The 18,245-nt window shown below is 37.3% G+C and overlaps 1 protein-coding gene across 7 annotated transcripts in view; it reads right to left on the bottom strand.

Moving 5' to 3' along the window:
- The window catches only part of ARMC3 (armadillo repeat containing 3), a 111,783-nt gene that overhangs the window by 50,560 nt on the left and 42,978 nt on the right, over positions 1-18,245 (bottom strand). For all 7 annotated transcript variants that reach the window (XM_032163441.2, XM_032163449.2, XM_058432244.1 and 4 more), the window contains 2 exons: positions 7,430-7,582; positions 7,223-7,328 (listed from right to left, as the gene is read on the bottom strand). In XM_032163441.2, the coding sequence (XP_032019332.1) occupies positions 7,223-7,328; positions 7,430-7,582 (259 nt within the window). The remainder of the gene's footprint in view (positions 1-7,222; positions 7,329-7,429; positions 7,583-18,245) is intronic.

The raw sequence follows: 18,245 nt of genomic DNA, 5'->3' as shown, positions 1-18,245 counted from the left end.
CACTCAGCCTTCATTCCACCATGAAAGATAGGCAATTCTAAGGAGAAACCATTAGCCTAAAAGCAATAGAATAAAAGAAATGGTAACAATAAATAGACATTATCTTCCCACCAACTTTACTGAATGGGATAGAAATTTTTCAAAAGGTTTGAAAAGTGCTTCCTATTTCTGCTGGAGAAACTTAACATTCCAGGAAATCATTAAGATCATGCCCCTCCCTGACAATACTGAAATGATTGATAAGGACTTTGGTCACCGTGAGTAAATGCAGCACTGATTTTTGTTGAAGCACTAGATGAAGTATTGACTTTTCTTGAAACACTGTGTGAAGTTCTGTATGTGGCATACGTTCTAAAGTTTTCTCTACAAATTGCATGGCACTCTCAGGCATGATACTCCATGAATAATTCTAATAAGTATTAAAATTAGTCAATGCTTTATTTCTATGTTAGTGAAGAGAATGTTTAATACTGATAATACAAAATGACAAGTCATCCACATGTAGCGAGGACATTCTAAGGTTCCCAAAGCACTCAAATGCACATCCATATAATTTGGGGGTGTTCTATCTGTTTGTGGAGTCCCTTTGGAGTGTACTGCTTACAATTTCATCATTCCTTTGTGCGGTCCTGACCATAGGGAACACAACAGCAAGACAGTTTCGGGGGAAGAGCTTTTTGTCTCTGGTATTGTATAAGCTGGCAATGGGCCAGTAATCAATCAATTCATTTTTGTAGTCACCGCTATATGTGCTAACATTTAGAACTTTGTTGGGTCACTGCTGTCGTGGAAAGTCAAAAGGGGTACAACAAATAAAAAATAAAAAGCAAAGAAATGGAAAGAAAAGGGTCTCTAAGATTTAGGTAAATCACTCAGTTCTTCATGGGGATGACATGGAATAATTATGAAGAATCAGAGTAAGTGTGATCTATGTGTAAACAAGGGACTTATGATCATGCATTTACTGTAACAAAACTTCAGTTCTCACTTCTCTATAGGTATTAAAATAATTGTAGTTTTACTGTGTATATTTTTATTTTGTTCATTGCATTTTATTTCCTAAGATAATTGCATCTTTTGAAAACTATCTAGCCAACATTTATACTAATCTTTTTAGTTCTGAACATTTATTCTAATCTTTTCATAGTTTACCAGTGGCGAAATTTAGTTAGCATTGCCAAAGGGAAGTGAAAAACACTGAACCCTTTTTCTTCTTGGAATAACTTAAACTCTAATTCTGATCAGATCCAACAGATGGCAGTGATGTTATAAATTAATAGTTTAAAACATTCTTTTAATATGTAGGGTCTGCTCCTCAGAGAATAAGTCTCTCAGTACTTGCATAAATAATATGGAACTTTGATATGACTAATTAGATAGAAACATACAGGATAAATGTAACATGAAATTTAGCTGAAAACAATATTTCCTATGTCAAAAATAAACAGTTTTCTCATTTCCAAAAGGCATTAGAAATTGTTAACTGTCAAAGAGATTAGCAGTATACCAAAAAAGGATATGTGTCCAAACAACTAAATGAGTTACATTTTTCTATAAAATTCATTATTGCTTCTTGGTTTCCATTCTTATCTGTTCCTTTCTATGGGCATTGTTTTAGCCTTCTCACCTTTTATTTATTCACTTAAAAATAGTTTTACTTTGCTTTCTCCTTCTTTCATTGCTAATAAGTGAATCTGGCTGTTCTTATCCCCCTTTACTATGCCTTTATAAAAATAGTTATTTTTATTCTTATTCATTGCCTTTTCATATTTGTACCCACTTTAAGTAATTTTTATGCTGTAGATAATAAAGAATTACAAGTATCAATAGAAGGCTCTTATAGGGAAGCCTCCAATGTTGCTTCTGTTTTCCAAGTTATGTAAAAACAAAGAAAACAACACTGATGATTGCTTTCTGTTTTAAGTAATGGCCATTAATGATTGTTTGACAACAGACTTTGTTTGTCAAGTAGACTTTGTTTTCCTCACTTTTCTTTTACTTTTGGGTTTTTTGTTTTGTTTTGTTTTGGGTTTTTTTTTTTTTTGAGATGGAGTCTCACTCTGTTGCCCAGGCTGGGGTGAAGTGGCGCAATCTCGGCTCACTGCAACCTCTGCCTACAGGGTTCAAGTGATTCTCATGCCTCAGCCTCCCATGTAGCTGGGATTACAGGTATGCACCACCACGCCCGGCTAATTTTTGTATTTTTAGTAGAGACGGGGTTTCGCCATGTTGGCCAGGCTGGTCTCGAACTCCTGACCTCAAGTAATCCACCCGCCTTGGCCTCCCAAAGTGCTGGGATTACAGATGTGAACCACCTTTGCCCGGCTATTTTTTGGTTTTATTTTAGCCTATTTTCCTTTGAATGCCTACTATGGGATGGACACTGTTCTAGATGCTTGGGATGCATCAGTGAATTAAATAGATGAAGGCTGCTCCCTTCATGGATGCTAGCGGTTGGTGTGTGGGGAGGGGGGTGCAGGGGGGTGGGTGGTGCAGAAAATAAATGATGATAAGTGTACCAGGTGAGTTACATGCTATGTTAGAAAATGATAAGTGTGTGTGAAAAGGGCAGCAGGGAAGGAGCGTTGAGAATATGCATGTGTGGAGTGCAATCTTAAGCCGTGTGGTAATGCTAAGTGGCTTCGCCAAGATGACAATTTAAAAGAGATGTAAACGGGGTGAGGGAGAGAACCACAGCCTGCCTGGGAAGAGGTTTACCAGGCAAGAGGATGTCACTACAATGACCTAAGGCAAAATACTCCTGGAAGCGGAATTTACTTCCAGGATATATTTTATGTCTATTTTACTCTACAACATTAGCCCATTTGTAAGTAAAAGGATTCATGTTTGTTAATAATTTTTAACTACCATCCATATCCACGTATCCATAACTCAAATGCCTGGAAATTTCACGTAACCACAACATACATGAGAATTATCTGTGGGGGTGGGGAATGGCCTCTGAGAAGCAAAAAATACGTACGTACAGAAGAGACATCAGGCCCTCCTGTATGGCTTTTATGTAAAATTTGATAAAGCTGGGTTACCTGGAATCCAAGCTTTTCATGGACAGAAAGGAAGGATTTGAAAGAAACTCTGGCAGGGAGGAAGTTAGAGCTCTGCCAATCAGATCCACTGATGGCAGTGAAAATGAAAAACAGCTCTCAGAAGCTTGATAAGGAATCAACAAAATGCATCAAAGGTCAAAGGAGCTGCCCCCCCCAAATTTATACCCAGTGAGTGGGACAAGTAGCCCCCCTTCCCCAAGGGGCCCTGAGAACACCTCCAAGGGTCACATGGCAGCCACTTAGTCAAAATGGCAACCATAACTTTCCCCACCAAAGTTTAATAACAGCGTAATCAGTTCAAAAGGCTGAGAGGGAGCTCAATGCAGAGGCTCAAACCTGTAATCCCAGCACTTTGGGAGGCCAAGGTAGGAGGATTGCTTGAGCTCAGGAGTGTGAGAGACCAGCCTGGGCAACATGGTAAGACCCCATCTCTAAAAAACAAAAAAAAAAAAAAAGAAAAATTAACTGGGTGGGATGGTGCGTGCCTGTCATCTCAGCTACCTGAAAGGCTGAGGCAGGAGGATCACTTTAGCCCAGGAGGTTTAGGCTGCAGTGAGCTATGATTGTACCATTGCACTTCAGCCTGGGCAATAAAGTGACACCCTGTCTGAAAAAAAAACAGAAGGTTGAGAAGGAAGGATTTTAGAAGATTTTAATTCAAATTTATCACAAATTTTTAAAAGTTTTTTTGGATTAAAAAAGTAAATTTTTAAAAATCCACTAAACTTGAGTATCTAAGAAACCTGATTCATAAAGAATACCAAATAGGCAAGATCTTTTGGCATCAATTAAGGTGATGATCAGATTACTTCAATAAAGTTGAAAATCTTCTACATAGGGCTATGAGTGGTCTGATTATTTATTTATGATTGCTACTAAAATTGCTCATTATCATACTATTTTATTACATTTGAGTGTTTTTTTTGTTATGAGAAAGCAAGATGTGTGAAAATCTGAAATCAGATACATTAGACTATAAATTAATTTACATAAAGATTATAAAATTCTATTTTTAGATTATGAAAAGATTTTAATAAAAAAAGCATTTGTTGGTTTTACAAAAAGCATTACCACAAGTACATTTCTCCTTCCCTGGGTTGATTATTTAATTTAGAAAATTTTGATCTACCCACAATTTTCCAAGCAAAAACCTATTACATAAAGGAAATTGCACCAACATTATATGTTACCATGACAACACCAGCGATTACTCAATGCATGAAATGAGCCTCCAATTCCAGAAGATGCCCTGAGTTTAAGAATTAGAGTTTAAAAATTCACTTTAGGCACTTTAAGATATGCGTGTAAGAGAAGGGTTACATTTTAACTACACAAAATTAGTATTTGCAACGTTTATGTGCATTTTTAAAAATTAGGATAGCAATGATCAAATATTCAAACATCTATCAAATGCACCTGGAGGAAGTTAACTCTGAGCTTTTCTCTCCTATGCTACTTACGTGTGACAGAAAAATAATTAGAAAACCTTGATTCCAACCACCCCGGCAGCAAAGCCACCATGCTTCCTGGGGAGATGATTGAATGGACCGCTACTAAAAGTGATGCCAGAAATACTCACCAATGCTGAGTTTAAGCTAACAATTTTTAAAAGACGATCTGAGTAGAAAATTATTTTATTAAAAATAACCAATCACATTTGTTGTCACTTCTGTTATATTTGGCATTACTAATTAAACTCAAGTAAGCTTCTAGAAGGACTATGTGGTTTATTCGTGTTCATTCCTTTTGATTGACTCCAGAATCGTTTGCAACTTCAGTCTTCAGCATTTGGCATAAATCTGTCAAATTTGATTCCATATCCTCCTTAAAAGCATTCATCTCCAATACTTTTTAGCTCAGAAAATCCCAAGTAAAAATTATATAGATCTCAAGGAATATTCAGAAAGCCACTTTCACTCATGTTCCATTTCCCTTACAAAATACAAAATTTAAAAAAAACAGAATGGACAGTATATAATAGGTTAAAGAAATAACTGCAATTAAAAATTTACAAGAATAAAATTAAATTACGTAACTAAAGTTGACTGTAGTAGAGAAGTCAGGCATCATTTAGTCCTGACTGACCTCTCTATGGTAACAAAATGGAACTATGAGTCAGATGACAAAAATCTGTAAAATAGATAATTAAACTGAGAGAGATAATCTGAAGGAAGTCCCTTTCAGAACTACTTACCATCCTAATTTTCTATGATTTTATGTAAAATAAAGCAAAAAATATAAGCCAGGCAAACTCACATCAAATCAAGACACCTATACACTCTCGAGGCCTGTTAATAGTGTTCTAGATCATATACAAATCTAAATGGACTGCAGAGAGAAATGGTTTAGTGTCTCTGATAAGATTTTTTTTTTGCACCGTGCGACCATACTGGAAAAACCACTGAATATGCTATTTTCAAATTGCTACTTAGAAGGACTCAATATTCCAGAAATTTGCGTGCTTTCATAGAGATAATGATGACCCTTAATTTAGGAAATTACTGTGTCAAAGATTGTAGCTATTAAAGGAACACAGTTTTGTTTTGACACTTAATGCATTCCTCTTATGTTTTTATCGGGCAGTTAGATTTGTAGTCATTCCATTAGGATCTTATAATTTGTGTGGCAGAATAGAAAGGGAAAGAAAGGCTAAGAACTATTAGTATGTGATGGAGGCAGAGGGAGATTTATTTCAAGTTAGAAAAGGGTAATTTTAGCCATGATATCACAAAGCAATAATAAATGAAAGCTAACTAACATACCAAATGAGATGGAGGCAGGGCAAATAATTATTTTATTTAGGGAAGTTGCCTTCAATAAATTCTTACTGTCTTACAAGGCAGTCTTATCTCCTGTAGAGGAAAGAATTCAGGCTTTGGAGTCTGACAGACCCGCATCGATTTCCAGCTCAGCTATTTTGATAAAAATGTATACCTGGGAAAATTAAGTAAGCTTGAAAACTCTCAGTTTCCTCAATTGCTGGCAGATTATTTTGGTAATTTTTAAAATGAGTATAAATTACACACCAGAGTGCTTGGGATACTGAAGGCATTCCTATTCCTTAATTTTTCTTCACAGTATTTGCCCATAATATGCTTTGGTTTGTTTGTTTGTTTGTTTGAAGTGGAGCCTCGCTCTGTCGCACCCAGGCTGGAGTGCAACGGTATGATCTCAGCTCACTGCAACCTCCACCTCCCAGGTTCAAGCAATTCAGCTGCCTCAGCCTCCTGACTAGCTGGGATTACAGGCGCATGCCACCACGCCTAGCTAATTTTTTGTATTTTTAGTGCAGATGGGGCTTCACCGTGTTGGCCAGGCTAGTCTCGAACTCCCGACCTCAAATGATCCGCCCGCCTCAGCCTCCCAAAGTGCTGAGATTACAGGTGTGAGCCACTGACCTTTTAAATGTTTCTATGTTATCTAATGTTTATACCTTTTTTTTTTTTTTTTTTTTTTTTTTTTTTTTTTTTTTTTTTTTTTTTTTTTTTTTTTTTTTTTTTTTTTTTTTTGAGACAGAGTCTCGCTCTGTCGCCCAGGCTGGAGTGCAGTGGCGCAATCTCGGCTCACTGCAAGCTCCGCCTCCCGGGTTCACGCCATTCTCCTGCCTCAGCCTCCGAGTAGCTGGGACTACAGGCGCCCGCCACCGCGCCCGGCTAATTTTTTTGTATTTTTCAGTAGAGACGGGGTTTCACCGTGGTCTCAATCTCCTGACCTCGTGATCCGCCCGCCTCGGCCTCCCAAAGTGCTGGGATTACAAGCGTGAGCCACCGCGCCCGGCCCGTTTATACCCTTTTAAGATGGATCTTTAAGCATTTTTCCAGATTTATCAAATGCTCATCCGATCTTGTCTTTAACATTTCCAGCATTATTCAGTCTTATTTGCAGGAGCTTCTACAAGAGTCCTCCTGGTCCCTGAAATCAAATGGCCTGCACATTTTCCCAATAAACTCAGAAACAGTTAAAATTTGTACTATTTTTGGAAAGAAGGCCCATCTGATGATTCTATTTTCATAAGGGATTCTGAAGAATAACCCCAAGATAGACCATCTGAAGAAATTCATAGACTATCGTGAAAGTCAATATACTAACATGAGAACATCTTGGACTGTGAATTGTCCCACAAGTCAGTGCTGGGTGAGGATCTCTGAACTTACTTTGCATTAGCAGGATTGCAAGTGGTTAGGTTTGCCAGGGCTAGAGCTGCCGCTTCCCATACCTCTTCATTGTCACTTTTTAGCAACTGAATTAACTGTGGAATCCCTACGGAAAGAGAAGGTAAAAATGTGACTTTTAAAATGCCCATGTGTACTAAAATATGGTAACCTAAAAATGCTCAAAAGAGTTGTTTCCAGTTGGCTTACCCTGATTATTGAAAAAATCTTTGCTGCCTGAATTCTCACACATTGCTGAAATAGCTTGGGAAGCAGCAATTTTCGTTCCATCATTTTCAGAACCCAAAAGGGCTACAAGGCACTTTTCAACCTCTTGTTCTTGAAAAAGTTTTCTATTTTCAGCTTTCACACACCAAAGGGAAAAAAATTCAAAATTTTAATGCAAAAACTGCTAAGTATTATTACTTTCCCATCCAAAGTCTAATAGGAATTCAAACCATTTGGTAGTTTTAGTACCAGAGTCTAAACTAGACAAAATCTACAACTATTTAACTTTAGAATACAGTAATTATGCAAAATGAATCATGGATGTTTTTTCCTATTCCCTTGTATGAGATCAATATTATGGCCAAGGAAAGTCTATAATAGGAAAAAGGCAAGTTTTTGGATTTAGCAAGCACTGATTTAACACAAGTCATGCACCTGACCTGGTACTCAGTGTTCAGAGGCTATTTGTTCACTAAGGACACAATCCAGTTTATTTGATGGTTCTTTTGAATATAAAACCCAATATTGGAAGAATGCCTAAGATGTGCAAACTGGTGAGCTAGATGCTTACAACCTTCAGGAGAAGAGCAGAGGAGAGGAGAAAGTAAAAATAGTTGTAAAGTATGATCCTGAGTCTTAAGAAATTTATAGTTTTATATCAAAATATAATCATCATTTTTGTCTCAAATGACAATACATACTTAAGTAGCAAAAATTAAAATAATTATTTAAAGTGAGGTCTAAGTACATTCCATTATATTCATCCCATTTAAAACACTAAGTTTGAAACCAAAGTATTTTTAATGTTCTTTTGTTCCCAAAACATTGTTTTCTCTTGGCTTTGTTTGATTTTTTTATAAATGACAATCTCATTACTATACTAACGTAAATACTGCATTAAGCTAAATGAGAACATTAAAATAATTTTTTGTTTTGTGTTCTATTAATTCTAATTTTTTTATGTTCTAGCTAATTCTAAAGAAGTTCCTCTTTATTAAAGTATGTTCTAGAAAAAATATATTAAATCAAACTGTTTTGATGAAATAAAGATGTACCAGCGACTAGTATAAAAAGAAACAACCTACAAATAATTCCTTGCTAAATAATTTGGTTCCTTCAAAAAATCATCATAGATTTGATCATTTATTAATACCCTTTGTAAAGTTTGTAAAATTAACCTTTATAAATTCTATTTTTGTGATTGAAATGGAAGAATGTGTGATATGCACTCTTATGATATATAAGAGAAGAATATTCTATTAGAATAAGAATTTTTGCAAAAAAATGCTGATATTAATTTAGATTACAATATTTACATGTGGAACTAGTTCATTACTTACACGTATGTTAATTAACTTGGTTTTTTTTCAGAAATATTTTCAGAAATTAACATCAGCTAGGTTTCCATTGTAAAGTTATGATTTCTCCCTTCCTTCAACGATGACTCAAAAAAAATTGTCCTTTTTCGGAGAAGCAGTATCACGTTTAAATGGCACCATATTTGCAAATACTTTTGGCCTTTGTTCACCTGATACACAGATATATATTAAACAATCTGGCCACAACTGGCACAGGCTAAGTTATTAACGCTCCTGCTCATTCATTTTAAACCAATCATGAATCATGTCCTGTAATCCTATCATTTTAATCTCTTGTTCCTTTCATTTACCATTAGAATTCAGGCAGGCCATAACTTTTTTTCATAAAAAAGCTTCAGTTAATACTTAACTCTAAAGTATGTGGCTCTGAAAATGTTTTAAATATACACAGTTCTTATTATTTTTCACTGAATAAGTAATATCCAAAACTTTTCCAGAGTCTCTGACCTAAAATGCTTAGATTTCTCATTAAGATTTCCCTGATGGCTCCAAACCAAATTTTCTAAACAGAACCCTCTTAGCATGGATTCTATCAGGAAAATTGGCCAAAATGATTAATTTGAAAAAACGAATTTTGGAGTATGTAGTTGTTGCATTCAGAAAACAGTATATTTACAATTATTGAAAAGATTTTTTTAAATAATTTAAATAGATACTGAGGGCGATTAGTTTCTCAACCTTGCTGGGAGTGTTCTCAAAATGCAGCTGTGTTCACTAAAACTTAAAAGTGCTGACTGCAGCGTGGCTATAATAGAGTTAAAAGATGAATTAACATATTAACCAAATACTTTCCTTGAATTGCTACACCAAGGAGTATTTATGTTTTAATTACACAGATCATAAAGATGGCAAGATAGTTATGCTACTAATAGCATAATGTCCTTTAAAAATAACATTTGTTCAGTATCCCTAAAATAAAACGCATGACGTTTTCTTAACTGGAAACAAATCTGTATGTAATGATGCTTTCCTTCATCCATTCTCAGAAGTTGCTATTGTGCCACTTTTGCTCCTGCTGAGATGTTAATGCCAGTTCATAAACCTCATGGGAACACGGTAATTAACACCTTCCTCCTACTGGTACCAGGTCAAAGGCATATTGATTTGGGCTTTCCACAGTTGAGGTGCATGTTAAAAGTTTACTCAACAAACAACACTTAAAGAAAGTGTGTTTATGAGTTTGGATGTTTCGACTGTGTTTCTGACATACAATGACAATGCATGACCTTGTCTAAAAAAAAATTCTTATGATGATGGAAAGTAAAAATAAGTGTATAAATTGTTATTGATAGTTACATTGTATAATAACAGCGTAAGGAGCAATATTTGTCAAAATCTACTTATAAATGGAGTTTTCTAACTGTGGGAATTTTTTAAACTTCTTCATGATTATATGCTTTCAATACATGAATATTAGGATATAGCTTTCTTATTCATTGTTAAGTTTTTAAGAGTTTGCCACTGTAACTAATATAAAATAAGACATGTCTGATTAAGCTGGCTGGGTCTGGCAGATAGAGGTCAAGGCAGGCAAGAGTTGATATACAAAGTAGACAAATTATATGGTTTGGCTGTGTCCCCAAACAAATCTCATCTTGAATTGCAGTTCTCATAATCCCCACATGTTGTGGGAGGGAACAGGTGGCAATAATTGAATCACAGGGCCAGTTTCTCCGATCCTGTTCTCCTGATAGTGAGTTAGCTCTCACGAGATCTGATGGTTTTATCAGGGGCCCCTCCCCTTTGCTGGGTATTCATTCTCTCTCCTGCCACCCTGCAAAGAGGTGCTTACTGCCATGATTCTAAGTTTCCTGAGGCCTTCACCAGCCCGGCAGAACTGTGAGTCAATTAAACCTTTTTCCTTTATAAATTACCCAGTCTCAAGTATTTCTTCATAGCAGTGTGAGAACAGACTAATACAACAAGAAATACAGGTAGGACCTGAAAAGAAGGCAGAATCTAGAATCCAGGCAGGAGGAAGAGGTGGATATGGTAGATCTGGCCAGATAATAAGAGTTAAGAGGTAAATAAATCAACCAAAATAGAGGAGAATAATTAGGTAATGACAAAGATTTAACCTATCTTCTAGCACTGGCCTCAAAGATGTTGGTTCTGCCCTAATATTGTGTTCTGGTCAGAAGTGGGCAGTACTGCCCAAAAATGTCATGGCTAAGGCAGATCAGAGTCCTTAGGGGAAATCCTGCTTCTGGAATGGAGAGATTTTCTCAAAGCCCTGCACTTCCAATCAGAAGAGCGTTCACTCATAATAATTTATTGGGATATGTGAACAGAGAGAAAGTTTGAATCTTCGTGGAATCATCTATCTTTCTAGAGGTTCCAAGAATCAAGCTTTCAGACCAGATATCTCCTAGGCTATAAGAAAATTAAACCACCTCTGCATTCCCTAAATTTGAAGATCCACCTGGCATACTTTTTCAGTTTTTGTAGAGTTGCCAAAGATGAAAACAATTTAAGAGGGAAGGAGGCTATGTCAGAAGGGATAGAGGAAGATTACCAGTTGAATAAGTTGAATTATAAAATGGAAGTTTTCACAGTAATAGAGGAAGCCTGCAAGACCATGGTGAAGGAGCCCGACTGTAATACAGATGGGCAGTTGGTTGAATGATGTTAAGGTAGATCTGGGAAATGAGGTTCTGCTCAGCAAAGGAAGTTAACTTTTGTGCTGTGCTTGCTTGGTATTCCAATGAGGGTCGGGTTACTTTAGTTCATGCGCAGGTTGTTGCTTTAATCTATCATAGTGGGAACAGGTGAGGGTCTGGTGTGAGAAAACTGGTAACAGATGTAGAGCAGAGTGGGCTATACTAGGTTAAAGCACGAGGAAGCAGGTTTTCTAATTTCTTAAGGACAGAAAGAGAAACCAGTCATTTTACTGACACCTTGAAAATTAACAGAATTAGAAAATTTGATATTTCCTCTAAATCTAGCCGTTTGAAGAACATGGATACCAGTAGATCAAAACAGCATTTCCCAAACCAGAATCCAGACAAAAGGCCCAAACCAGAGCAAATGAGTATAAAATTATGGTCTAACAAAGTTATACAATCCAGACCACAAGGGAGAGTATCTGAGGAAGAACAAATTGATAACCAGTGGCCATGTGCTTGTGTAAAGTAGAACAACCTCTAATGCCAAGTGGGGCTATCTGGATTTGGTCCTGCTTATTCTAGCTCAAGAGTTATTAACCTGGGGTCCATGGATTCAGAAGACAGGTGGGCTTCAGGCAGTCCGTGAACTCCCTGCAATTATATGCAGAATGTAGTGTATTTGTACATTTTCGGAAGGTTACTCTTTGTTCAGATTGTCAAAGAAACTTAACACTCCCCAAAGTGGAGTGTGGGCAGTATAGTTGGATGTGCTTGGAAGCTGTCAGAAATACAGGCAGGAATTCAGAAGACAGGTCAGAATTAGAAACAGATTTGGGATTCATAAGCAAATAAGGAGGCAGCTGAAACATTAGTCATAAGTGAGAGTGCTCAGGGAGATTTTCAAGAGAACAAGACATAAAACAGAAGGCAAGTTTAGTGTTGAAATAAGCTGAGGAAAGTGGTAAAGGTGAAGGCTGGTCTGGTAATTTGGAGAACAATCAGGAGAGAGGGGTGTTTTGGAAACGATGGGATAAAAGAGTTTACAGGAGGAGAGGGCAATCAACAGTGTGGATTCCCACCCAGAGGTCAAGTTAAAAAGGACTGAAAATGCCTCTGCAGGATTTGGGAGTTGAGACGTCAATGTCAAATTCTACAAGGACCATTTTGGCAGAATAGTGAAAACAGAAGTCAGGTGCAGCAGGTGAAATGATGGAGATGAGCTGAGGAGATGGGGCTATTTAAAATGGACTGATCTGTCAGAGAGGTTGATAAGAAGAGAAAAAGAGGACCCTGGGGAAAGAGGCAAGGGGAAGAGAGGAAGAAACAAATTTCCACAAGTCACCCAGGCCACAGACAATGAAGGGCCTCTTAGAAAGCTCTGAACTTATATCACCTTCCTCTTAAATAAACCAGTAGGATCGGGAGAAGAGAGAACTCTGGCGTTGCAATACTGCATTATGGGAAAATCTCCTCGTCATCCACAATTGGGCTAAAGGAGTCCATTGCCCTCTCAATTGATGGGAAAACAGGCAAAGGGCACCCTGTAGGCTTCATCTATTCATTAAGACTAGGCCCAGGCAGAGTCCTCTGCATTCCATGATGAGCATTAAAAACCAAAATTATGAAACACTGCATAGAAAGGAGAACAGAGATGGTCTAAAAATAAGTATTCATGAGGAAAAAAGATTAAGTGAAACAAAAACAAGAATCCAAAGTATAGTGGAAAAAACTAGCTTCCTGAATTAGGGGAAAAAATCATGACTCTGGAGATCAAAGGCTTGCCTGTGTAGTAGAGACAGTGGAGAGGGGGACTCAGACATATTTTGGCAAAATTTTCAAACTCGGGATAAAAAATTCTACCTTAATACAGGAAAAAAATCATATATGCAAAATAATGGAAATCAGGCTTGAACAATACAAAAGCAAGCTTCATAGATATGTTTTTCGTTTTTGTTTTTTTGAGATGGACTTTTGCTGTTGTTGCCCAGGCTGGAGTGTGATGTTGCGATCTTGGCTCACTGCAACCTCTGCCTCCCGGGTTCAAGCGATTCTCCTGCCTCAGCCTCCCGAGTAGCTGGGATTACAGGCATGTACCACTACACCTGGCTAATTTTTTTTGTATTTTTAGTAGAGATGGGGTTTCACCATGTTGGCCAGGCTGGCCTCAAATTCCTGACCTCAGGTGATCCGCCTGCCTCGGCCTCCCAAAGTGCTGGGATTACAGGCATGAGCCACCATGCCTGGCATCACTTCCATAGATATTTAAGGAGAAATATTATGATGCAACAATTCCAAACCCAGTTAAATTGAAATATATGTTTGAAGGCAACAAACCTATGCAAAGGAAAGGTAAGATCTCAAAGTGTATCACTATTGGATAAACCTTAAAGAAATTTTAACTGAAAAATATACTCTGGTTAATTTAAGAAATGCATCAAATAAAATCATAAGGACAGGTAAGCTTTATTATGAGAAACTGACAGCACACACTGAAACAGACTCAATATGTATCTAACTCTAAATGACAAATGTGGTTAAAATAGAATGTAATGACAAAGTGATTCTTAAAAAAGAGAGTCTTTGGCCAGGTGTGGTGGCTCATGCCTGTAATCCCAGCACTTTGGGAGGCTGAGGCTGGTGGATCACTTGACGTCAGGGATTCAAGACCAGCCTGTCCAACATGGTGAAACCCTGTCTCACCTAAAAATACAAAAATTAGATGGGCATGATGGCACGCACCTATAATCCCAACTACTCGGGAGGCTGGGGCAAGAGAATCACTTGGACCTAGGAGCCGGAGGTTACAGTGGTCTGAGATCACTCCACTGCACTCCAGCCTGGGCAACAGAGCGAGACTCAGTCTCAAAACGAAACAAAAACAGATTTTAGAGAGGGGAACCTATAACCTATTATTGATCTTAGAAACATCAGAAAGGGAAAGAATTGTGGAAGCAAAATTGCTAAATATCTAAAATAACTATAGTAACTTTATCTTTAAAGTAACTGTTCATTAAAGTTTTTAAAATCTATACAAAGAAATGAACAGCGTAGAAAAATAACAGAAAACATAAAACATGATGTCAGAAATAAGGGTGAATTGTAGCTATAAAAATAAATCTAACAATATTTATTTGCCTTGCCTTTTGGACCTAGTGGTAGTGAAGGTTTCCCCAATATTGCTAATCTCTGGGGACCTCATCATCTCTTGCTTATTCCCTTAACCCTAATTACACTTCTGAAAGTAGTTCCTTCATTTGTCTCTTTTAAAACCATCAGGAGTGTCCAGAATTCTTTTTCTGCCAAGACCATGTTTGATAATACATGGTAATCTTAATATCAAATTAGAATCAAAAGCTAAAGAGCAATAAAAGTGAGATTAAAAAAATCAGTAGTGGATATAAAACATAAAGCAAAGTCATTTAATATAAAATTAGGCCGACCGTGGTGGCTCATGCCTGTAACCCCAGCACTTTGGGAGGCCGAGGCGGGTGGATCATGAGGTCAGGAGATCAAGACCGTCCTGGCTAACACGGTGAAACCCCGTCTTTACTAAAAATACAAAAAAATTAGCCTGGCCTGGTGGTAGGCACCTGTAGTCTCAGCTACCAGGGAGGCTGAGGCAGCAGAATGGCGAGAACCTGGGAGGTGGAGCTTGCAGTGAGCCAAGATCGCGCCACTGCACTCCAGCCTGGGCGACAGAGTGAGACTCTGTCTCAAAAAAAAAAAAAAAAAAAGAGACAAGAGAAAATAAAAATAATATACTGGGAAACTTCTAACATACTACTCTTCATCTGTGACAGATCATATAGCTAAAAAAAGAATAAGGATAAAACTATCCAATATAATTTATAAAATTGAACTAAAAGATAATTAAACTCTGCATTCTACAGGAAATATATCTTTTTGTCTTTTAAGAAAATATTTATTCATTCCATCCGTTGTTTATCTTCTGGAACAATACTTTGCATGTAGCATGTATATGATAAATGTTTATTTAAATAGTAAGCAGCGGCTGCCTTTCCCAGATTTAATGGAACACTTATACAAATGGATCCTATACCAGGCCTCAAAGAATATGCAATACTAGTCCAAAGCAAGTTTGCATTTTTAACTATAAATCAAAAATGTTAGGATTTATTATTATTATCATTATTATTATTATTATTATTATTATTATTATTATTAAGGGTCTTGCTCAGTTACCCAGGCTGGAGTGCAGTGGGATGATCACATCTTACCGCAGCCTCAAACTCCTGGGCTCAAGTGATCTTCCTTCCTCAGCCTCCCAAGTAGCTGGGACTACAGGGGCACAACACTACACATGGCTCATTTTTAAAAAAAATTTGTGTAGAGATGGGGGGTCTTGCTCTGTTGCCCAGGCTGGTCTTGAACTGCTGGTGTCAAGTGGTCTTCCCATCTCAACCTCCCAAAGTGCTAGGATTACAGGTGTGAGCCACCATGCCCAGCCCCAAAATGTTACAAATTAAAATGAGGAACTTTGAGCTCTGGGTCCTGACTGAGAAAGATGATCTGGGGGCTCCCTGCAGGTCCTTCCCTGAAAGGGTTGGCCCAATATGCTAACGTAGTTAAGAGACTAAAATACTTGCTGCATAAGACTGAAATGGAAAATAATGATAAATTAACCTATCTATAGATAATATAAAATGATGGTGCATACTTTTAAAATCGCTTTCATAATACTTATCAACACATTTCAAGGAGGGTATAATATACAAGAGGAAGTCCTGAAGAGGTAAGAGAATGATCCCAGGATGGCCTGAGGACATGTGTGGAGACAGACTAAAAAAGATCTGAATTCTTCGGTCTGAAAAAGTGATGTTTGAAGGGAACATAATACAATCACAGATGACATATATGAAGTAAATACAGTTAGTCATTAGATTCTAACATAAAGACTGAGGAGACACAACTTGAAACTAGAATGAAGTTATTTTAGAACTAACAAAAGGAAGTAGAATCAGAAAACATTAAGTGCCAGAAAGGATTTAAAGACTATCTGCTTGAATTCCTTTCTATTACAAATAACCAATTTCAACAAAAGATGCTAGGAAAAATTTATGTCTACATGAAAAAGAATGAACTAGGACCATAATTTTATACCCCATATAAAAATAAACTCAAAATGGATCAAGACCTACATGTAAGAGCTACAGCTACAAAACTCCTAGAAGAAAACAGGGCAAAAGCTTTGATATTTGGTAATGAGTTATTGGATATGACACCAACAGCAAACAGCATAGCCAACAAAATAGATAAATTGGAATACACCACAATTTAAAACTTTTGTGCATCAAAGCACACAATCAACAGAGTAAAAAGGCAACCCACAGAATGGGAGAAACTATTTTCAAATAATATCTGATAAGGGGTTAATATCCATAATATATAAAGAACTTCAGTAACTCAGCATCAAGAAAACAACCCAATCAAAAAATGGGAGAAGGACTTGAATAGATGTCTCCAAAAAAGACATGCAAGTAGCCAATAAATACACGATAAAGATGCTCGAAGTTGCTAATCATTAAGGCATGCAAATAAAAAGCACAATGAGATAGCACCTCACACCCATTAGGATGGCTACTATCAACAAACAGAAAATAACAAGTGTGGGCCAGGATGTGGAGAAATTGGAACTCTTGTGCATTGGTTATGGGAATGTAAAATGGTATAGCTGCTACAGAAAACAATATGGCAGTTTCTCAAAAAAATTAAAAATAGAGGACGGGCATGGTGGCTCACACCTGTAATCCCAGCACTTTGAGAGGCTGAGTTGGGAAGATTGCCTGAGGTCAGGAGTTCGAGACCAGCTTGGCTAACATGGCGAAACAGTGTCTCTACTACAAATACAAAAATTAGCTGGGTGTGGTGGTGCGTGCCTGTAGTCCCAGCTACTCAGGAGGCTGAGCAGGAGAATCATTTGAAGCCAGGAGGTGGAGGTTGCAGTGAGCTGAGATCGCACCACTGCACTCCAGCCTGGGTGATGGAGTGAGACTGTCTCAAAAAAAAAAAAAAAAAAAGAACTAAACTAAAAATATAATTACCATATGATTCAGTAACTCCACTTCTAGGTATATATCCAAAATAATTGAAATCAGGGACTCAAAGAGACATCTGTATACCCACATTCTTAGCAACATTATTCACATTAACCAAAAGACAGATGCAACCAACTGTCCGTCCATGGTTGAAAGGATAAACAAAATGTGGTCTGTACAGACAATGGAATATTCTTTGGCCTTAAGAAGGGAGGAAATTGTGACACATGCTACAACATCAATGAAACTTAAGGACATCATGCCACATGCTATGCATTTGCAAAAGGACAAATGCTGTATGATTCCATATATATGAGGGATCTAGAGTCATCAAATTCATAGAGACAAAGAATAGTGGTTGCCAGGAGTTTGTGTGAGGAAGGAGTGGGAACTATTGTTTAATTGGTATACTTTTAGTTTTGCTAAATGAAAAGATTTCTGTGGATGGACAGCACCACAAAAATGTGAATACATTTAATGCCACTGAAATGTACACTTAAAAATGATGAAGATGGTAAATTTCATAGTATTTGTATTTCACCACAATTTAAAAAGCAAGAATAGGATTGATTCCTTTTCTTCAAGCAAAACCGCTCCCCTTCTTGAGTTCTCCATTTATGTGAGTGGCACTATTTTACTTCCAGCTGTCTAAGCCAGAAACCTGGCCTCATCCTTGGTATCGCCTTCCTCCTCTTTCAACCAACATAGTCATTCAAAAATACTCACACATGTGCTGGTGGTTCTCCTTGCAAAGTGC

This window comes from Hylobates moloch, unplaced genomic scaffold, assembly GCF_009828535.3.
Source record: "Hylobates moloch isolate HMO894 unplaced genomic scaffold, HMol_V3 SCAFFOLD_2, whole genome shotgun sequence".
In the NCBI taxonomy this organism is placed as follows: domain Eukaryota; kingdom Metazoa; phylum Chordata; class Mammalia; order Primates; family Hylobatidae; genus Hylobates; species Hylobates moloch.
Note: the sequence above shows the minus strand (reverse complement) of the source record. Positions and strands in the feature narration are given on the sequence as shown.